Genomic DNA, 23915 nt, shown 5'->3' on the forward strand with positions numbered 1-23915 from the left:
GAACCATCCTTTTACTGTGGCTAACACAGGTTATTTATGCAACTATAGAGAAATAAGGTTGAGATAACGGGAGTTATTGTCTTAATTGCCTGTTTTTCTGTAATTATTGTAGAGCTTGCACAACGTAGCGTTCATTCTTTGCACAGAAACACAATTAGCCAAAGTTACCACTGCACGTAGCTTTAATATTTCCGAAAAACAAAGTCATTGCTTGAAGTAGTTGCCGTTCATGACTTGGTTTCATGATTTACGCTGATAAACCCCTCACTAATTTTCTGTTGTTACACATGGAATTTTAAACACTAGAAGTGTACTGTTCAGTTATGAGTTTTACAGTAATAATTTGTGCAACTCATAGGTACGGCTGGAGTGGCCTACTGATCTCGCTGTCAATCCCATGGACAACTCACTTTATGTCCTAGAGAACAATGTTATTTTACGGATCACAGAAAATCATCAAGTTAGCATTATTGCTGGACGCCCCATGCACTGCCAGGTTCCTGGTATAGACTACTCTCTTAGCAAACTGGCTATTCATTCTGCACTTGAATCAGCCAGTGCCATTGCCATCTCACACACAGGAGTTCTTTACATCAGTGAGACAGATGAAAAAAAAATTAATCGGCTACGCCAGGTAACTACCAATGGAGAAATATGCCTTCTTGCAGGGGCAGCTTCAGACTGTGATTGCAAAAATGATGTCAACTGTAATTGCTATTCTGGGGATGATGGGTATGCCACTGATGCCATCTTAAATTCACCATCTTCCTTAGCTGTGGCCCCAGATGGTACCATCTACATAGCTGATCTTGGAAATATCCGCATTAGGGCTGTCAGTAAAAACAGGCCCATTCTTAATTCTTTTAACCAATATGAAGCTGCATCTCCAGGAGAACAGGAGCTGTATGTCTTCAATGCTGACGGGATTCACCAGTACACTCTCAGCCTTGTTACCGGGGAGTACTTGTACAATTTCACCTATAGCAGCGATAACGATGTCACGGAGGTGATGGACAACAATGGCAACTCCTTGAAGGTCCGTCGGGATGCCAGTGGGATGCCCCGCCATTTACTGATGCCGGATAATCAGATTGTCACGCTGGCTGTCGGCACTAATGGTGGACTCAAGCTGGTCTCAACACAGACCCTGGAGCTCGGATTAATGACATATAACGGAAACAGTGGTCTCTTAGCAACGAAGAGTGATGAAACAGGATGGACAACATTTTATGAGTAAGAATGTTTTTGGCTATATTAAGCGTACATTTATTTTTCAAGCGGTAGTGAGTAAGCCCTAAACTGACCCTACTGAAATTGGTTGTAGGCTTGTCACTGATTCCGAGTAAGGCCGTTACACCTCAGCCTAATGTGATACTGGGGATGATTTAGTGGCTTCTCGATTTCATCAGTTTTGCCGTGTCCTTTGGGTGGGTACTGAACCACCCAAATTCCTGCCCGCAGTCTGAGACCGGTGGGGCAGCTGGCCTCCAGCTCCAGCACGAAGGACTGTGTGCCACGTTCTGAAACGCGTGTTTGATTTACCAGTTTGGGCCCCGCTCTTAGCCGTCAGCAAGGCAGCAGATAACCCCATCCCGGCCAGGCCCCAGCGCTCCGCAGCCCCTGCCGAGCTGCCTCTCTGGGAGCCCTAATGCTGCAGCCTCCCGTGGAACTCAGATTGTGTATTGTTCTGTTCAGACTCGTATATTGCTCGTGGTTGTTAAAATGTTGACTAACTTCACTGAATGTTCATTCTTGAGACAAGTGAGGAAGTGAGCTCCCCAGCTCTCTGTCCCAGCCCTGGTGTGACTTCGGTAATTTGTCGATAACCCAAAAGCACACTGGTGTGTGAGCATGTAGAGTAAAAAGACAGAACTTCGTCTTTAAATGTAATACATCGGAGATGAAGTTCAGAAGTAGACTAAAAAGCTAGAAAAACTAGTCAGAATTTTATTAACAGTTATCCTATTCTTCATAGTCTTATTGCCATTTATTGATCAAAACAGATTTAAAAATAGAAGGTAAACAATGTATCCAAAATACATATAACTTTTAAGTATGGCAAGTCTGATGCCACGTATTTTGTTTGAATTAGTTAACGATTACTAAATGCCATTTCTCAAAGTAGCGGTTAGTAAGTACGACTAGGGCTTTCTATTTCATTTGAAATTGTAGGCTTATTTTTAAGGTGATGACAAACACCGGTTTAGATTTATTAACGCCTTGATTTGGGCCGCCGCCGCTTGCCTTCTTTTTGAGAGAAGACGTAGGTCAGGCAGAAATGCAAAGGACTGTGTTCACCATCGGCTCAAAACACACGCAGAGCGGCGCCGCTCAGCAGCTGCTGGCCGCGGTGCCTCGTTCCGTAGCAAGGAAAGCAGCGCCCTCTGGTGGTCGCCTCCGCTCCTGGCCCTGGCGAGGTTTTCACCCAGACTCTGGGTCGAGATGTGGAGGGGGTTTTCTCCTTCGTATTTTGCAAAGACTATTTCTTTACCCCACATTGGCTACAGAAATAATCCAGTTATGGAATTCCTGAAAGATGTTACCTGCGGATTACAAGCTCAAGTAAAAGCTTTTTTTTTAGTTAGCAGTAAAATCGCACGTTATCGTTGGTGAGCTACGGGTCCCCTTCTAGGTAGGTTTTTTGGTTGTTTTTTCCTCAATAGCTAGCTCAAGATTTGGATCAGAAGTCATATAAACTAGCTATTTCTCAAAACACCAGTAATTAACTGTAGAAAATTTAATAGCAAAGTAATTTAAAACTCTACAGGAAAATCAATGAAACATTAAAAAAGGTCATCAGAAAGTTGCAGGTTACAAAACTGGTATAACTAGTGGCTGAGAATCACATGAAGGACTAAATTAGCACGATTTATTAGAAAAAATTTTACTGTAATTCCTAAGTAAATACAAAAGGTAGATGCTTTGCTGTCTTACTGAGGTGCATCTAAAAATATAACAATGTATATATAGTCCTGACATGTCAACTAGATGTTTTTCCGAGATCAAATAAGAAATGATGCACAACCCTTGCTTCAGATCAGTGGAAGTTAATTACCATATTTAGGTTGAAATAGTACAGCCTGAGGTACTTGCCTTAGATAATTAGTAACTTTGATGAGGCAGCAGAAATAACTTACTTTCTCCCAGATTTGTACATACATTCTCATAAGCACAGAGCCCATAGATGAGAGGACAGCATAGACATTTTTTTGCATGAAAAACGCATATACTTTATAATGCATGTATAAAATAAACTAGACATGATGACTGTTACCTAGGTTAGAAAAAAAGCCATAAAATGCCCTTCACAAAGGTATTAAAAGAAGCTGTGTGTCTGTAGGTGTTTGTGGAAAACCTCATGTGAGGACTAGAAGTTAGCTATGTGCACTCAAGATACTCATTAGAAAATACCAGAAAAAGAGAGAGGCATCTCCTTGAGGCTGATCCTAAGCAGCTGACTCACAGTAACTCCTTAATATGCTTTGTAATCTCATGTGCCCCCGCAGCTGAGGGGTTTATTAATAAGATTACAAGAATTTACAAACCTAAACTATCACAGACCACAGTAACTCAGTACTGGGTTTGAGTTTCTATTCGTTCTTCAAAGCCAGATCCAAGGGGAAAATTCTGTATTCATCATTATGCCATGTATTTGGGTAGCTATAAGTTAACATCAATTAAGATGAAAGAAATACTTAGCCAATGATAGTTTTTATAAGGACAATAAAACAGTTTTCTGTGCCACATTCGTACAGAGATAATAAGTATACTCCAAATTGTTAATATGGCAGCAGAACTGGAAAAGAACAAATGTCTTCTAAGTAGTAAAATACTATATGAGCTAAAGTTCTTATGAAAAATTTATTTCAGTGCATTTATATCAACCAGACGTTGAAGTGCCATGCTAGCTTGTTGGGCATATTCCTTTCTTTTATCTGAAACTGTACTCTGAAAATGCTCACAAAATTCAATTTGTGCAGCATCTCTAGGTATGCATGTGTATAGGCAGAGAAATGCATACACGAAATATTTTTATATGTGTACACATCCCATACTTATATATATAGTGCATGTGTATATGTGTGCAGTTTGTTTGCAGTAGGAGCAGGCAAGGCTCTTAAATACTGTAGCAGCTACCAGCTGGCTCACGTGCGGTGGTTTAAGTTTGGGTTTGAGCATGAAGCACAGCTCTTTGAAGTGGCTCCTCAGTGGCAGTCCACTTGGTCTTGGGAGCATCCTAAAAGTGTGTTGCCATTTTCTTCTTGAATCAGCTTTGGGTTTTATAAGGGAGAGCAAATAGGGATATATGTAAGTGTGTGTGGATCTGGACCTTGCCCTGCTCTATGTTAAGTCAAAAGCTGCTGTTACTCCTTCTGCAGTACGTGTGTAGCACTGTCCTAGCTACTCCCACCCGCAAGCTGTTGAGCGGCACACGTCTCAGACCTCACGGACCAGAATGCTAGCTATAAAAATACATCGCAGGAGATGTAGAGGTGCCATAATACTGGGCATGGGAGAACAGCCTTCAGTGCGTTATCACAAGCCCGCTGAAGGGATGCACAGCTCAGGTATCTGTAGCTGAGAAGGTGACAGAGAGGTGCTCAGCTGTGTCCCATGGTGCGGTCCGCTCCGAGCCACCAGGCAGCCGGGCACCATCTCCAGGCTGCAGGCAGAGCCAGCGAGCAGCTTCAGTGAGGGGCAGGGGGCAGCGGCTGGTCTCACCCCGAGCTGTCCTGGGAACTTCGGCCTTGGAAAGCTTTGCCTGCTTGGGCGGGCTTGGTCCCGGTTACCAATATATTAGCGAGTTAGCAGTGGTCACAGGGAGATGCTGGTTTTTTAAGATACTGGGATTAAGAAAGGATCACTCCACTTGTAATTTTATTGGTAGAAAAGCTTGGGATGAAACCTTAACTGAAGGAGAGAAAATTCTAACTGAAAGCTTAGGAATTTCAGTGTACCCAGACCCCTCCTGATTTGAAGATACAAAGGTTACCTTATCAGATCTGACTCATCTAGCCTGATGCTGTGTCATAGACTGTGATAGCGAGTGGCTGCTTCTGAAGATGATACCAAGAAGTCCCAGGTTGATTAATATATTTTCCATTGCAAATTTTTTTCTTTTACTTCATTAGACCCAGCTTCATGTCATTAAGAAGAAAGATACATAACCATTTAATTCCTATATAGCTTGATTCTTATTATTCATATAAATGTCTGGGTGTTCTATTTTACTAAGCACTTGCTCTCACATAATACATAAATTTAAAAAAAAATCTCAAAAAGATGTCACTTCTAGATTTTGTAATACATAAAAGGTTTCTCTTTTATTAATTTTACAGTTTTTAGCCTTAAGGTATTTTTAAAAATAGGATTTCATTGATGCAATGGATAAAGTAGAAATGCCTTCATTATACATTGGTGTTGCAGTGTGTATATATTATTTGAGTAGTGGATTTTTGATATATCTAGCTTGTAAACTAAGTGGTCTGCAGATCTTCATATAGAATACTTTTGTATGTATCAGTTTAAGCCTGTCCATCACTTGCTTATAAACCCTTTTAATCTCTGCCATTGCTGATTTCAAAACCTGTTACCAGCACTGGGAAACATGGCAGGGGGCAAAGCACTGATTTCTAGAAATAACAATAGAATGTTTTAATTTTTCTGGTTTGGTCTCCGTACAGCCTCATCCGTGTTTGCTTTTTAGGCTGCCCTTGTACTTTGAACGGAGATTTTCAGTGAGTAGCCCACAGCAATCCCCTGGAATTTTTCCTGGGTTAATTAAAAACCCAGCAATGTGAATGAAGAGTTTAAATTAATATCTCATTTGCATTGCCTAAAATATATTTGCTGATGGGGAGTTTCACCAACCATTTTTCTGGACGTCCACCAAGCTCTGTGTAGTCACGCTGAAGCCACTCATAGATTTTTCTAGTTTGTCCTAAATGACATTGTCTCTTCTATAATACTTGACACCTCAGCACTCTCTTCATCACTCTGCTAATCACTAAACACACCAAGGAAGTCCACATACAGACTCTTAGGGCGTATCTCATTATTAACTTCTGGGATTTTGAAACTGTCCATTTTTTGCACTTTTTGTTTCTTCTTGCTAGATGGATGCTTGACTGGATCAAATTCTTCCCTCATCTATACTTTATGAGTATTTTTCAATTCTAGTTTGTGAAGACCGTTATATAGACTTAACCAAAGCCCCCAGAGCCCCTTTCATAGATTATCTCAACAGAATATCTTTTATCCAGTACCTTAAATTATATATAAAATATATATACATATGTATATATGGGTAGAAACTTGTGAATTTTACTAAGAAGATCATGCTGCTTAATCTTTATTTGATCCTGCAATGCTTAAATGAACACAGTATATTATTGGTCCCTCTTAGGTCACGTGAAGCTTTGTTTTATTGATCTACTTCTTTGCCTAATGCTTCCATTGGTTCTGGTAAGGCTTGTTGCTCCACAGGTGATTTTTTTCCTTCCTCCCCAATATTCAGTTGAATGGGTGCAACCATTTGCAATGGAGCTGAAAGGCATATTTTATATTTGTCTTAACTGAGGAGCCAATTTGTGTATTAATTTTGGAAATACACTATACAGTTCAGGTGGCCTACTTTGAGGTTTCTGAGTGATTTAATTGTAAAAAGTCATGTTGAAAGCACTGATTTTTTTTCATCTTTACAGCTAACCACGATGTACAAAGAACTCAGCTAACTCTGTGATACTAAACGTGCTCCTCTTCTCTTCTGTTACTCTCAAGCAGTGCAATGGATTTACCAGTTCTCTTCCAGGCTTCCTGCTCCCTGGATTTCTACGTTCAAAGGATGACCAGTTGGTTTCAATCTCTACCTAAACTTTTCCCTTTATCTACACAGGACATTTTTTTCTTGCCTTTCTGCTGATTAGAAGTATGTGCGCTTTGGTAGCAGCTGGGTGAGAGACACTTGCACAAGTAGAGAACTGCGGCAAGCAGAGTGTCAGACTGGAATACTGATTTTGTTTCAGGTCCCCATTTCTTGCCCTTAAGATCCGAAGGATTGCTTCTTTAGCATAAGTGTGCACTCAAATATAGCATACTAAAGGAAAGGGAGAAACAGTCTGATTTGATTTCAGGCAGCATTCCTTCTTTCCCCCCTCCTCAGGCTTTATACCTCTAAATAAATTTCACTCAATAAACTCATGGAGAGCCCTTTTTCTTTTTTTCTTTTCTTTTGGTTTTTTTTTGGTTTTGTTTTGGTTTGTTTTTTTTATCTTTATGCCTCTGGAGCACTTAATTCATCTTCAAAGGTATATTCTGAGTGCTGACTGCTGCCCTTTGTGCAACTCCAACCTATCCTGTACTTTAACTTCTCATTATTCTTCTTTATGAGCCAAAATACTGACCCCAAAATGCAGTTCGATACCACAGATAAGATCTAAATGAAATTATTGTTTTCAAGTTTATGTCTTTTTTAATCTCTTATGGCAAGTTTATTCCTTGATATGTCACTTAAGGCCATACTTAGTAGTTTCCACTGAGTATTCAATTGCAAATGTGCAGTGTATGCAATTGATATTGTAGTATCCATCATAAGTCCACTTCCTTAGAGTGAAACGCAACTATTAAAATGCAGATGAATTTACTAATTATAATTGTTTGAGCCAAATATCACTCTGTGTATCTGTAATAATTTAATTCATTAATAATATAAAAGATGCTAGCCTGGATTTGCACTCATGTAGTTGAGATCACTATCTCTGAAAATTATTATTTCATCATTATAGACTCTTTCAAGAACAGAGAAATAGGTATGGCCAAGATGTTCTTGAAAATCTGTTTCATTCTGGGTTTTTTTGCACAAATGTGGTGCATTATTAATACATTGGGTATTGAAATGAACATATATCCTCATGCTTTTTTGCTCTCACTAACTTTTCTATTAGCTATGATCATGAAGGGCGTCTGACCAATGTAACACGTCCCACCGGAGTGGTAACTAGCCTTCATCGAGAAATGGAAAAGTCCATTACCATCGACATTGAGAATTCTAATCGGGATGACGATGTCACGGTCATCACAAATCTCTCCTCTGTGGAGGCTTCCTATACAGTTGTTCAAGGTACCAAAGTACACTTCTCAGCACATCTCCTAACCACACACACAACTTGAGAAAGCAATTCGCAAAAGATTTGTGCCATTAGTACACTTATGAGCAGGGGGAAAGCGTATAAGTGTTGCAGGAAAAACTCCCATAAAGCTCATTCCTAAGTGACAGGTAAGAGACATTTCACAATCACGCTTTCTGTCAAATACATATGGTCGTTACCTGCTGGTGTAAGTTAGCCCTTCTGTTACCTCTTGGGTCAGGGTCACTTTACCCACTCGCATATTTCTCTGTACTTCACTGCAAAATTGGTTCTGACTTCAGTGCCACAGAGATGCAGTCTGCTGAGCGTTGGCTGTCTGGGTAGAGATCCTTGTGGAGAGAGAGGATTAGGTAGAGTCCCACTATTAGAAATTAAATCTTCCAAATTAATACACTGCCATTAAATAAAATGTAGAACCGTCAGGGCAGTGGATGCTCTTGTGCCACAGTTAGCACTTCCGAGGACAGCGTTACAGCCCCAGCCTGGCAGGAGAGATCAGTAACAAAGTGGTTAAATGTTTGCACAGAGCTTTCCAGCACCGCCCAGGCATTGTATCTGATGAAGCAAAAACAGTCAGGTATCAAAGAGAGACTGAAAGGAATTTGACGAGTGATGGGTTTTTTTAAATTAAGATACAATGTCACTGGAATAAGAATATCATCATCGAACAATAGTATCCTCCTGACATAAATGTCAGCATTTATAGACTATTATACCGTGACACGTCTGGTTATAAAGCCTTTATTTCTCTTATACCAGATGATTAATTACATAGATGCTGTCCTTCTGTCAGACAAATTGTGATGCTTTGGTGACAGTTGCACACTGTAGCGCTCCATCCTGGCTGAGAATCGGCTTGGCTGTGTCAAACAGCTGGAGAACTACAGGGTCATAAAAGTACAGGCTGTTTTTGTAACTCTTCTCCGACAGCCACAGGGCTGGGTGGGCGCATCAGGCTAGTGCACCTCTGGTGGGGTGGCAGGGAGCCAGGCAAGCAAAGGGCTGTGGCTGCCAGCTTGCACACCTTGAGGATTTAAAGCCAAACTCGAATTCTGTACAAAGCCTCTGCTTGGAGACAGTTTTTAAACAGAGGGAAGAAAAAAAGAAGAGGCGCTTACCTCTTCCCACTCTTTTTTTTTTTTTCTTTTTTTTTTCCCCTGTCCTGGAGTTTAATGGTTTGTTGTTTATCCAGCAGGACAGTTTTCAGGAGTTTTTGTTCATATTAGAAATAAATTACATGGTTGAACACATATCACTGTGCATTTTGATTCATAATTAAGACTAAAGGGAAAACATAATGAAATAAACACAGTATCTCTCTGCAGGCTCACTGCTACACTACTGTTCTTTACATGAATCAGTAACATCTGTAATTTCCACCATAGTACCACGTAAATGGTAATTGCAGGCTGACTTCATTTAACTTCAACAGGAGTGCAATAAAAAACCAATCAAATTAAGCTATATGTTTTCTTTATGACTGGAGTAGCTAAATTATTTTCTTTTCATTATTGCTGTAGATCAAGTGAGGAACAGCTACCAGCTCTGTAATAATGGTACTTTGAGAGTGATGTATGCCAATGGCATGAGCATTAGCTTTCACAGCGAACCTCATGTCCTGGCTGGGACTGTGACTCCCACCATAGGACGATGTAATATTTCTCTACCAATGGAAAATGGTTTAAATTCAATTGAATGGCGTCTGAGGAAGGAACAGATTAAAGGCAAAGTGACTGTGTTTGGAAGAAAGCTCAGGGTAAGTAGAACCTGTCATTACAATAACAAACTTTTCTTCTGTGGGCAGAAAGTTAATTTTTCAGTTTGAAGGACATCTTTCCTAGTTTTGCTTGTTTTAAAAATGTACAGCCCTGGGATTGTCTTTGGTATGATGATCTTTTCTTTGTGAGGTCAGTTAACTGCATGGGATTATCTGCTGCACACAGCTACAGGAGCTTCATTACTGAAAGTATTCCAAAAGAGGGTGGCAAAAATACCCAGAATATTGGTGCAAGTCACTTTGCTTCTGAAGGTAGAGAAAAAAAAAAAAAATTGAACCGCTCGCCATTTGTAAAAATGCTATGGCACACTTACCACAGTTAGTCCTGGGGAGAAAACACAATTACAGCTTGAGCGGTTACGTTCTGCTTCTGTAAAATCCCCCTACAGATTCATTGAGACAGGCATATTGTGTTTATTCCCTTTCCCAAATGGCACGATTGGAAAATAATTGCCATAATTACAAAGTCATAAGCATAGGATAAGAAAGACACTCAGGTCGTGTAATCCATCCCCTGCCAAATTAAAGATCTGCTGCAGCCGAATTAATCCCATTCTGTGTTTAGCTGGCCTGTTTTTCACCCCTTAAGTATCTAAACTTTCGCTGACTGCCTCAGTGTATACAGTTTTGGAAGGGCTTTGAGATACTGGGCAGGAAACAAATGTAGCGCTGGTTAAGGCCTGGTTCTTTTAATAATTATTTCAACATCATTGGACATGAGATACCATTCTGTGTGTTCAAGATGAAATACTAAATGCAATATATGTAAACAATTATGTAGTAATTTACAAAAATTATAAGACTCTGATGTTAAATTTTGGTATTTTCCTATTGCATAATATCTAATTCATGAAGTCTTTCCTTATTCTCACAAATGCTCAGGATGCACATTGGGGAGAGGGGGAAGGCTGGACAAAAAATGGAATGAGATTAGCAGCTAATCCTTAATGACTAAATTTCATGGCTGTGTAATGGATTTTTGATGTGTTGACCTGCAGAAGTTGATTATAAGTAGAAAATAGATCAGCTCTGCATTTTGACTAGGTGTTCAAAATAAAAATAAATAGGACCCTGAAATGAAATTGCTGTAATCCTAACTCTCAATACTAAAAATTTAATAGAGGTACTTGTGGTAATTAGCTGAAGTTAAACACGTCTTAGAGCTGAAACCTTGCCTGAGATGGGTTTTCTTGCATCATGTTTATGCAAATCAAAACACTGCTTTATCTAGCAACACCTCAACATTTAATTGTCTGGTGTTAGTTCCTGTAACAATAATCACATATCCATTTAGCTCTTTTAAATGAAAATCACTGTGAGATTATAACAGGTTGAGTGGACTGAAAATGAAATTTGAAAATGAGGGAGAAAGCATGGAATTTATTTGCATCTCATTTATTCTAATTCATCTTCATAAATTCTTTAGTGAATGAAACAGAGCAAGTGCGTTGGAGCATTGGGGGGAGCAGGTGGCAGACAAGGTAGGCTACGGCAGCTGGGACAGCTGTGGCACGTAGCCGTACAGATGGGGGGGCACTGCTGCAGAACGAACGCAGCGCCGGCACAAGCAGGGAGAGAGCATGCGGAGCCATCTCCTGAATCCCCAATTCAGAATCGAGCATGACTGAAAGGGATTGTTACTGTGTGCAGTTCACTCATGAGTACTTACTGGAGCCCATGCCCCTTCTCCTCAACACTTAAAGGTGGCTTGTAAGAAAGATGGGGACAGAATTTTTAGTAGGGCTTGTTGCGATAGGACAAAGCATAATGGTTTTAAACTGAAAGAGGGAAGATTTACACTAGATATAAGGAAGAAATTTTTTACAATGTGGGTGGTGAAACACTGGGACAGGTTGCCCAGAATGGTGGTAGATGTCCCATCCCTGGAAGCATTCAAGATTGGGTTGGACAGGGCTCTGAGCAGCCTGGTCTAGTTGAAGATCTGATTGCAGGGGGAGGTCGGTCTAGATGACCTTTAAAGTCCTTTCCAACCCAAACTATTCAACTGCTCATCATGCTGTGGGCACGCCTGAGCTGTACATGTCAGCCTCTGTAAACATGTCTGGACAGACTTCATTAAGCCAAGAAAGGAAGACCTGCTCATCACCGTTATCCCACTTACAGTCCACAACTACTTTGTGCACCATCTATTCAGTGTCTCGGGATAGTTTCAGATAAAGTCTTGGTAAGATTCTCTTCTGAAGATTTTTTGGTGCGGCATCATGTTAGTGATTTTTGTTTCAAGACCTTTACCCAAGGCACAAAGGGCTTGTCCCTGCAGCCACGGGAGAACCAGATGTCCCTCTAAGTAGTGGAACAAAGGGGAAAGAGCTTGTTAGGTAATCTTCAGTCATGATACTTGTAATAGTGTTATTAGCGTTGCCAGGAAGAGTGGGAGTTAGTAATTTTGTTTGGGTTTCTATATAATTAATATGACACTACAATTACACTTAGACTCTCTGGTTTTACTTGTTTTACAAATTAAAATGATGTTACTGAATTATCCAAGCAGGTGCTTCTTTACTCTCCAAGTGATGTTTGTGTCTGTGCCTAGCTCTTGTCTGTGTAAGCATTAAAAAAAAAACCCTAATACTTCCATTTTCTATGACAAAAAAGCGAATAACCTAGTTTTTGAGGAAAAGGAGGGTACCTGGAGTCAGGCTTTCCGACACACAGGTTACCGTTGCCGTTACTGTAATGGAGAGAAGAAACCCCAGAAATCCCAACTGCTTTATGAAACTTCTGAAATTAAAAAACAAAACCAAAAAACCCCACCCCAACCAAAAGCTAAAATTCAGTTTGTAATCTTTATGAAAGTCTTTTGTTGGCTTTTGCCTTGAAGGCAATCTGCCTGTCCTTAGGAAATTGGGACCTTTCAGTCATACACTGACCCTTTGTTGCAGCAAAATGTTGGGAAGTCAGAGCTCTCTTCTGCTTCCCTACCGGCTCTGTGGAGCGGGGCGGGGGTGTCATCAGGATGGAGCCTACGCTTACAGAGCTAGAGTAACCAGTTCAGGAAGTACTGATGCCAGGTTTGGTGTCCCTCGCTTTGTTTCCATTACACTGGGAAAGCAGGGTATGATTTACTGTGCCAAGGTGTTTTAAAAATAATACCCTGTCTTTTCCTTGAGTCACAGAAGTTGTTGCTGGGATAACCTTCAGGAAAACTTACAGAAAAGAGCTTTTTCTAATAATTGCCCACTGAGGAAATGCAAACTGTTAAAGAGCTAAATTTTATTAATGGAAAAAATTAAGATAATGAGCGATAATTTGAAATAATTATTTCTTTACAAACACAAAATCGTGTTAATTTTAAATTTGCTTCCTGTATAACTGAATTCCTGCAGAGTTGGGTGGGATGGGAATTGGGTTTACCCCTCCCAGCGAAAATATCTCAGAATAACTTTTATGTCCTTGAGAAAGGCTCAGGGTTAATTTACATACTGTTTGATGTGCAGTTTAATTTTGGATAAGAGAAAATGTTGCTTAATCAAAGCTACTGTAAAATATAAGCTGGAGAACAAATCCACAGAAACTGATGAATACTTTTTAAGTAGTCATTGCTCTCAAATTATATCTAATTTAAAGACTTCTACTTTATTAATGATGCATCTACAATTAAATTACTTAAAAGCTTTATCAGATTACAGCATTAGCCTGAATTCTGTGGCTTAGCCTCCAGTGTATATGTTTGTGTATCTCTCATTATAGCACTCTGACTAGAAGCCTCTCCATTTTTATTCTTCTGTTCCTTTATTGCTGTTTTGCTCTTTTATTAAAAAATAATATCGAGCACTGAAACACTTCATGCTGTACTTTGATTTGGAAATTGTAACTGAAAACAATGGGAAAAAAAGAAAAATTATTTAACCTAATTATTTAGCACTTTTCTTTCTCAAAACTAGAAGTCCATCTTTCCCAGCCCGTATGATCAGGATTTTTAATCAGAAGAAATAAAACCTATGCCAAGTGGTCGGGTCCTGCTGAGGGATCTATTTGGAAAGTAAATGATGGAATCCTTAAATGAATGAATTCATAAGCAGGGCATTGCAGCTACAGAACCTAAGTGGCTAAACCTCAATGAAGGCACAAAATTATAATTTCTTCTGTTTTTCTTGGAGTCATTGTAAGGAAAAAGGCTAAGAACTACTGATGGCAGAAGTAGAAAAATTACTTCCTCGCAAAAGAATTTGTTTCTCTGCTAAGTGCTAACACTCTGCACTTTAAGACTCAGGCGTGCTGCATGTCTGTTCTGTCAATAAGGGGAGCCTTTCTCTGTAAGATTACAGCTCCCATGTTGCAAAGAGATGGGAAATATCCCAGTAAAACACTCAAAGTTCCGTATTTAAATACACTGCGAAGCTGATAGCAAAAGCTAGCTAATAGGAAGACATCCTACACTTTTAAAAAACGTGGGGAACTCGGGTTCTCCGTCGTGCATGCTATTTGCATGCTGAAACCGCACGGAGGTGTAGTGCCTACTGCTCACTGAATGCAGCCTTCCTTCATTCCATAGGTGCACGGAAGGAATTTACTGTCCATCGATTACGACCGGAACATACGCACGGAAAAAATCTATGATGATCATCGGAAATTTACACTGAGGATAATTTATGATCAGCTAGGACGGCCTTTCCTTTGGCTGCCTAGCAGTGGCCTGGCAGCTGTCAACGTGTCTTATTTCTTCAATGGGCGCCTGGCGGGCCTTCAGCGGGGTGCCATGAGCGAAAGAACAGATATCGATAAGCAAGGCAGGATCATATCGCGCATGTTTGCAGATGGGAAGGTTTGGAGCTACACCTATCTGGAAAAAGTAGGTGATGTGGTTTTACCTTCTGGCATTAGCTACAAGGAAGTCAAAGTACTATTTGGCTTCACTTGAAACTCTGTGTGTAACATACACACAAATTATCTAAAATTTTATGTATTCCAGCTGTTAAGAAATACCTGGTCTCAAATTCCTTATTTTTCAATTAGTCAACTAATTTGACTAATTTTTAATGGCAAATACTTTGTTCAAGGTGTGTATCTTCTGATACTTTCCCAAAAGCCATTAGGCTGCCATATAATGGTATAAACTACCACAATGAAATGTGCTTTAAGACCAGAAATGCATGACTAAACCTGACAAAAGGTCAAGGTAGAAACAGGTAATTCATCTGTAATAATTATTTATAAAATGAAAATAGGGTAATGCATTTTTACTTAGTCTAAGACACTTCATTCATAGAAGTGTCTTAAATACTTCAAAATTGCATATTGTTTCCCCTTTCCCTTCTTTGAACCTATTGTTTCAAGCGAACAAGAGCTGATGTTCTCGGCTTAGTTTCTCACATTTTTCACAGTAAGAGTTGTGAATTGCAACTGTTAGTGGAAAGGTAAATCTAGTCATTTATCACACCCCTCTGCATCCCTCAGTAAAAAAAGAAAAGGAAAAAAAAAAAAAAAGTCCTACTAAAGGGAGGGTAGCTAATATGCTAGCTAGCCAACCTACACTCCCTCTGGAGTGTCAGCATATTGATTTCCAAGTAGCAGATCCTTTCATGCGGCAATCTGACAATATTCCCGGGCAGCTTTGTGCCCCTAACTAATGTATCTAATTCTCTTTTTATTTATTAAACAGCAGTGCCTCTGCAGTCAATTTTTCTTTTCTTTAATGCCCTCTCAGAGGTCACATGCTGAAAGCTAGTAACTGTGTATTCATTTTTCCCCCTGTAGTCCATGGTACTACTGCTTCAGAGTCAACGACAGTACATCTTCGAGTATGATTCTTCAGACCGCCTTCACGCCGTGACCATGCCTAGCGTGGCTCGGCACAGCATGTCGACTCACACCTCCGTTGGCTACATTAGAAATATTTATAACCCTCCTGAAAGCAACGCATCCGTGATTTTTGATTACAGTGATGACGGGAGGATTTTGAAAACATCATTTTTAGGCACTGGCCGACAAGTCTTCTACAAGTATGGAAAGCTATCCAAATTATCTGAAATTGTTTACGACAGCACGGCAGTTAATTTTGGATATGATGAAACTACAGGCGTCCTAAAAATGGTGAATTTGCAAAGTGGAGGGTTTTCCTGTACAATCCGCTATCGCAAAATTGGCCCTCTTGTTGACAAACAGATCTACAGATTCTCTGAAGAAGGTATGGTCAATGCGAGGTTCGATTATACGTATCACGATAACAGCTTTCGAATCGCAAGCATCAAACCCATAATTAGTGAGACGCCTCTTCCAGTTGATCTTTACCGTTATGATGAGATTTCTGGCAAAGTAGAGCATTTTGGCAAATTTGGAGTTATTTATTATGATATCAATCAGATTATTACTACAGCGGTTATGACACTGAGTAAGCACTTTGACACCCATGGGCGCATTAAAGAAGTTCAGTACGAAATGTTCAGATCCCTGATGTACTGGATGACTGTACAATATGACAGCATGGGAAGGGTAACTAAAAGAGAACTGAAACTTGGTCCTTATGCCAACACGACAAAGTACACCTATGATTACGATGGAGATGGGCAACTGCAAAGTGTAGCAGTGAATGACAGGCCAACCTGGCGTTACAGTTACGATCTGAATGGAAACCTTCATCTCCTGAGTCCTGGAAACAGCGTCCGATTGATGCCTCTGCGCTATGACCTCAGAGACAGGATTACGCGCTTAGGTGACATCCCATACAAAATTGATGATGATGGATTCCTGTGTCAGCGAGGCTCAGATGTGTTTGAGTACAACTCCAAAGGACTCTTAACGAGAGCTTATAACAAAGCAAACGGGTGGAGCGTTCAGTACCGTTACGATGGACTCGGCCGAAGGGCTTCCTGTAAGACTAATCTGGGGCATCATCTACAGTACTTTTATGCTGATCTTCACAATCCAACAAGGGTAACTCACGTCTACAACCATTCCAATTCAGAAATCACCTCTTTGTACTACGATCTGCAGGGCCACCTCTTTGCAATGGAGAGTAGCAGCGGGGAAGAATATTACGTCGCCTCTGATAACACGGGCACTCCGTTAGCTGTGTTCAGCATCAATGGCCTCATGATCAAACAGCTTCAGTACACGGCGTATGGGGAGATTTATTACGACTCTAACCCCGATTTCCAGCTGGTCATTGGGTTCCACGGAGGGCTGTATGATCCTTTAACCAAACTCGTCCATTTTACCCAAAGGGACTATGATGTCCTGGCTGGACGCTGGACATCTCCTGATTACACCATGTGGAAAAACATTGGTAAAGAACCTGCTCCTTTCAATCTGTACATGTTCAAGAGTAACAACCCTCTCAGCAACGAACTGGATCTAAAGAATTATGTAACAGGTGAGACTTCATTATGTTTCTTATAAATAACACTGCAGTTTGGGAGTTAGTTGATTGGGGAAAGAAATCAGACTTCTCTTTACGAGCCAATTGCTGAACGCTCCCATCAAGTTTGGCCATCTTCCTTTTTGTGCTGTGAAAAGGGCTGGCTAGTCCTGATTCTTTGATACTGCTGCTTCCTGAATGAAGGGCACTAAATGAGAAGCCGTAATGAGTTATGGAGGCAGGTAGGAGGAAAATGCCTTAATATTCCATTTCAGCACAGCCATAGTGCTCTTCCTATTGAACTAGTATGAAGATGAGTTCATTCTGATTTTGTACAATAAAAAGCAGTGTCACCTACAAGAATCACCAGCAGGTTAGTTGCAGAATCGGGAACCAGAACTCCTCAGCATCTCTTCCCCTTAGGGCTACTTTCAGAATTAACTGCTAGCGGAGCCCATGGGCACATTACAAATTAGTACCAAGAATGGATTTAATTAAACCTCTTTCTCCATTTAACTTTTAATATGCAAACAGTCTTTAGTATTTAAAACAAAAATCTTGATGTTTTTGAAAATTATTTCCTCCTGAAAGACTTAAGAAATTTTCTGGAATGTGTAGAGCTAAGAAAGAGAAACAATAAAATAGTTTTGATTGCGTATGTTAGAATTGGGCAAAACTTGTAACCCCTTCTTAATCAGTAATAATTTTTCACTTAAGATCACACAGTACTTGAACTAGCTGCTGGCAATTTCTAAAAAGAAAGGTAATTAATATGTCTTCAGGAAAAGCTTTTTTCAGAATTGAATATGCAATATACAGTAATTAGAGCAGTGATATCATTTTTAAAAGGAGCTATCTTAATTTCAGCAGTAATTAGAATTTCAAGAAAAGTGTGCACTTTCTTCAAAGAAAACCATAGCAAGTTTCATTAGTATGTTGGGACCTAGATATATGTGCAACACCCCATAGTTTCTACCGTAATACTTTGCAATTTGAAGATAGTGTGAAACTTCTCTGATAGTACAAAACTATTGGGGACTAAAATTACCTTGGGATCAAAACCTGTTGTCCTAAATTCAACAAAATTCCAGTTTTCATACAGCACTGTTTGATGTAGATTTTCTGTGTCATCTTACAATATTTTGCTATGTTCTGAAATTGCATTCATTTAATTTATCCATCCACTGGATGAAATCTAGGAGGATATATTGCATTTTGGTATAATGCACACCTTATAGTCTGTAAAAATACTTCAGTGGTGATGAAAATATTTGTTGCTGTATGGAGCACAGATTAGCTTGCACAAGAAGAGATTATGGTGGCACTTTGGCTGTCATAGTTTAAAAAAATACAAACAGAAAAAAATACTTCCCCACCCCAATCCATTCTTACTGTTAACCCCTGGCGCTGCTGTATTCACAGCTGAAGAGGAATTCCTGTAGTAAGGCCAGTGCTGCAAGGCATGTTGGCTAAGCAAAATAGTAACTACTTGAAATCTAGGTCCTCCTCTTTTTTTTGCAGAATTAGGGCAGCTGAAGTGAATTGTTCAGGAGATACCGTTATACTGTAAGATAAATGGAAGCCTTAAAAAGGAGCAGTAACCATGTGCTGGCCAAAGCTACAGGGAAAAATATGGTCAGGACTGTGTGATGGGCGATACATACAAATACCTTCATAGAAGCAGAGCATTTCACTTATTTCAGTGTCAGAATGGCTCAGAAAAGGCGACTTTCGCTGTCAAATGTCCTCAACCAAGAAGCATTACACTTTTTATAATGTAACATAACCTCTGCTAAAGCTTTGGGGGAAACAGGCTTTGCAAGAGCGAGCAGGTGCCATGTTGTGGCTGAGCATGTCCCGGGGGTCTGTAGGTGTTCAGGTGGGTGCTCTGCAGGTCTCTGCGTGCCCGTGGGCAGCAAGCAGAGCCCGCTGTGCACCTGCGTGCTGCAGACACCATGCTTAGAGTGGCCTAAATTCAGGCAGCGACCCCTGCATCGAGCGTGCCTTGCCACAGCCATGTCTCCTGTCAAATGTGAAGTTTGGCTCACGCAGAGAAGCAGCAGTAGCAGCGTCAGAAGGCGTTGTAGGCCAGCAAGGGGAGAAGGCTACTTGCAGGAAAAGGCAGGAGTGATGTTTGAACAGGAGTCCTCATGAACATAGGTCCAAATCCAAGTCCAAAGCACAAGTGCCTGTGCTTCCACACTGCTTCGATCTCTGCGATGGCCAGAAAAGAGCAGCAGGAAGCATAAATGTAAAACGGGGTCATGGGGTTTTGGTAGGGTATTTTTTTGCTTAAAAACTTTATTTTGATAACTAAAATACATCATTAGTTCTTAATACCTGCTGAGTGAGAACTACTGTTATTCATTCAGTGGCACAGCTTTTTCAACTAGATATGAAGCCAGAGGTTTACTAGTCAGAGCTGGAAGTTCCCGAAGCTCCCCCCAGAGCTGAGCTGTAACCCACCCATGCAAGTCTTACTTTTCCATACAGCCTGGAGGCATGGGAAGGACATTCATGGTGCCTAAATTTAGACATCTGAATTACAAGTCCAGCTTCTCACTGCATTTAATGGAGCCTCCCGAGACCTGATGACAGCTAATAGAAGTAGGACATAGAAGAGAAGCCGTGTATTTTCCCAAAGGACTTTCCAGATGGTTTTAGGAGTACTAACCTGATAAAACATCATTTTACAATACAGTTTGTAGGCTACAGTAGCCACAGCAGAAGGTGTCAGAAATGGAACAAGTAGTGCGTATGGTAAAATGTTTGGATAATCCATGTGCTGTCATGTAAGAAGAATGGAAAAGGTGGTATATCCCTGATGAACTATTTAGGATAAATTCAAAGCAACATGTGCCTGTTCATGGTGGATTACTACAATTCTGCAAAGTGCCACACTGTAACATAAATTATGAGTTTCACTGCTACTTGAAATTAAAGAGGTCAGGGATGGATTTCCTCATATTTTTATTTCTTGTGTTTATTATCCACATTTATTTCTCACTTACCTGCTTACTTTTGATTTTTAGATGTCAAAAGCTGGTTGGTGATGTTTGGATTTCAGCTTAGCAACATTATTCCTGGTTTCCCTAGAGCAAAAATGTATTTTGTGTCACCGCCATATGAGTTGTCTGAGAGTCAAGCATGTGAAAATGGACAGGTAAGCAGAAACATGAAGTTATTTTTCTTGATAAATTTGCCCCACTTTACAAATATAACTGCTGGCTCTTCTGTAGTCACAGCAGAAGGCCAAGTATTTATTTCAGTGTAAAATGAAGTGAGTAGCTAGGTTTTATACCAATAACATATGCTTTTCTTGCCAGCCTTTGTTGTTATCATAATTACAGTGTCATTGGTTTGTCTTTTATTGAGTTCTTCCTTGATTAACAAGTTGTAACTCGATTAACTTGATTAGCAATGACAAAGGCAGACTTTGTCAGGGTAATTTATCATCTGTTGTACCTTTGGTAAAACCATCCTAATAACATGTGTGTTGCAATAAACTTAGGTTGGTACTTGCTGTACTGCTACGGAATGGTTCTGCTTCTCACCCTGTAATAGGATTCCTCATCGTTTCTGTCTGATGCTTTTCACAATTAGAGGCTTTGGTTCGCTACTCCAGTTACCACAGTTAACTTCAGTTACAGTATGCTTACTTGTCAGGTTAAGGGTGGAAAAGGGTATGTGCTTCAATGTTTATAATAAATTCCAACCCATTTCATAAACTTAAAAAGAGTACTAGGCCAATTTCAAACTTAGTCTTTGCTTGGCTTACTTCGCTTTTGTGGTAATAGAACAGAAATTATCATATAAACCTAGACATACCACGTTCACAGGCTTTTAAGTAATTTGAGGGTCTAAATGCCCTCTTCAGGAATTGCTTTGGAATTTTGGAACCCAAATCTTATTGGTTTTTAAAAAGCCTTACATTCATAAGCATTTTAGTCATAGATACTGGTTGAAATCTCTGGGCAAAAGTGTTCCAAAGTTAAGTGCCATCTTTTAATAGATGGATTCTGTTTGTTTCCAACTCTGATGAAAATCGTGCTGGGCTTGGGTCTTACTTATTCTTGTAATGGACACTATATAGTTTCCCAAAATTGAGATTTGTGGTACATATATGCTACAAAGGGTGATGAAGGAGAAATATTTTTTCCTATCAGTAATACCAAAGAATAATTTGCCAAATGAGTATTTACCTGATTCTAAAAAGGGTATGTATATGGTGGTCCTCCCATAGCACAGAATTTTTCACTGCATGGTTTTCCTTTAAAAAAACAAAGCAAAGATTAGCATTAGTCTCTGAAATTAGTATTTTCAGCTCTGTATCTTCTTTGGTGGTTTTTGTTTTACTTTGTTTTGCTTTCCCCAGCTAATTACAGGAGTTCAGCAGACAACGGAAAGACACAACCAAGCTTTCATGGCTCTTGAGGGACAGGTCATATCTAAAAGATTACATGCCAGTATTAGAGAAAAAGCAGGTCACTGGTTCGCAACAACCACTCCTATCATTGGGAAAGGAATCATGTTTGCTGTGAAGGAAGGCCGGGTAACCACCGGCATTTCCAGCATAGCCACAGACGATAGCAGAAAGATTGCCTCTGTCCTTAATAGTGCTCACTACCTGGAAAAAATGCACTACAGCATTGAGGGGAAGGATACCCATTACTTTGTCAAGATAGGCTCAGCTGACAGCGACCTTGTCACCCTCGCGATGACCAGCGGGCGGAAGGTCCTGGACAGCGGGGTCAACGTCACCGTCTCCCAGCCCACTCTCCTCGTCAATGGCAGGACTCGAAGGTTTACCAATATTGAGTTTCAGCATTCCACCCTGCTGATCAACATCCGCTACGGACTGACCCCCGACACGCTGGACGAGGAGAAGGTGAGAGTGTTAGACCAGGCTCGGCAGCGAGCCCTGGCATCAGCCTGGGCCAAGGAGCAGCAGAAGGCACGGGATGGCCGAGAGGGCAGCCGCGTATGGACAGACGGAGAGAAGCAGCAGCTTCTGAACACGGGAAGGGTTCAAGGTTACGAGGGATATTATGTCCTGCCCGTGGAGCAGTACCCAGAGCTAGCAGACAGTAGCAGCAACATCCAGTTTTTAAGACAGAATGAAATGGGAAAGAGGTAACAAATTAACCTGCTGTCATCCTGTGCTGGATGAATCAGTAGTCATAACTGTTATCTCCTCTCCTAAGGAGATGAAGACCTAAATGGGGGCACTAGGCTGAGCTACTCTGGGATAGTAAGTGGCAAAAAAGCTCATATTTTTTGAGTTCAATGCTACTGTTCAAGTGATTAAAAACCACATCCTGAAGTGGACTAAAGCCAGACTGAAAACTCTAACCATACAAATTAAAAAGTACCCCTGAAATATTACCCACTTGTTCTGGGTCTAAAGAAAAACAAAAAGAAGGCCTCGTATTGTATTACCTCACTCCATTCACACGTGAGCAAACTAAGAAATCCAAGTGGGCCACTTTCACTAACCAGCTGATGAAACACAGATGATTCAGACTGCTTGTTTGATAAATATCCAAGAGGTTTTCATTTAAAGCAAAATACAGGTGCATTTAAAACATGACTTTGGGGTGATTTGTGTGTAGCAACTGGAGGACAATGAGAATGCAAGTGAGAGCGCACTGGAAATAGTAAAGAAAAATATATTTAAAAGTAACAAAACCACACTTGCACTCTGACCCTCCACTTGTCTGGCCTGAAGCTTAACTTATTCAAAGAGGGCAGAGTGTAAAGTTACATTCAAAATGGTGGCTATAAATCACTACAAATAAATTTCATACTCTGTTTGTCTTTGAAGATTTCCATTGTGGACAGTATAACACAGTTACAGGGTGTAGTCTGTTTAGATTCAGTAGTTTGTTGGTATCAGTTCCAGTAGAGCTGTGGGCATTGTGTTACACTATTGCAAATGGGCACCACGTCAGATCACCCTGTACATACATCAGCCAGAAGGCACAATCACTGTTTCAGATTTAAAAATTATTAGTGTGTTTGTTTGGTCGAGAAACTGAGACAATCACATTACAGTCACCACAAAAAAATAAAAAAAAAAAAAAAAAAAAAAACCACCCAAAAAAAAAAAAAAAAAAAGAAAAGAAAAAAAGAAAAAAGTCTAATAAGAACTTTGGTACAAGAACTTTTTTGTAATATACATGTATGAATTGTTCATTGAGTTTTTATATTAATTTTAATTTGCTGCTAAGCAAAGACTAGAGACAGGCAAAGATAATTTATGGCAAAGTGTTTAAATTGTTTATACATAAATAAAGTCTTTAAAACTCCTGTGAATTACTTGTCTTCCGTTGTTAGATCTTTTAAAAATGAAAGATTAGTGTCTTACTGTCACCTAATGCACACAGCATCTTACATGTCAGAATGGCTTCTGTTGTTGCACTGTGGGTTCTACAGAGGGCTGGTCCTTTGCTCTCTGGGTAAGCGAAGTCCTACGCACGCATCACCTGGAACTCCGCTTAGGACACCGCAGAAAACTGGTAAATGCTTTAGAAGTTCCCCCTCTGCAGCTCATGACTAGCAACCCTCAAACTGCTGTGTTTCAGTCCTGGAATTATTTTAATCGCACTACAGTAACCTCCAAATGGTTTGAAAATGCAGTAACGTAAGATTAAATGGAACATGGAAGGCCGTA

At 40.2% G+C, this 23915-nt stretch overlaps 1 protein-coding gene across 3 annotated transcripts in view; it reads left to right on the forward strand.

The window, feature by feature from the left end:
- Positions 1–23312, forward strand: part of TENM2 (teneurin transmembrane protein 2) — a 698113-nt gene extending 674801 nt beyond the window's left edge. For all 3 annotated transcript variants that reach the window (XM_037398907.1, XM_037398909.1, XM_037398910.1), the window contains 7 exons: positions 359–1233; positions 7944–8119; positions 9668–9903; positions 14441–14737; positions 15643–17257; positions 20275–20405; positions 21618–23312. In XM_037398907.1, the coding sequence (XP_037254804.1) occupies positions 359–1233; positions 7944–8119; positions 9668–9903; positions 14441–14737; positions 15643–17257; positions 20275–20405; positions 21618–22379 (4092 nt within the window). In that variant the 3' untranslated portion in view covers positions 22380–23312. The remainder of the gene's footprint in view (positions 1–358; positions 1234–7943; positions 8120–9667; positions 9904–14440; positions 14738–15642; positions 17258–20274; positions 20406–21617) is intronic.
- Positions 23313–23915: the final 603 nt, after the last annotated feature.

This window comes from Falco rusticolus, chromosome 8 (assembly GCF_015220075.1).
Source record: "Falco rusticolus isolate bFalRus1 chromosome 8, bFalRus1.pri, whole genome shotgun sequence".
In the NCBI taxonomy this organism is placed as follows: Eukaryota; Metazoa; Chordata; class Aves; order Falconiformes; family Falconidae; genus Falco; species Falco rusticolus.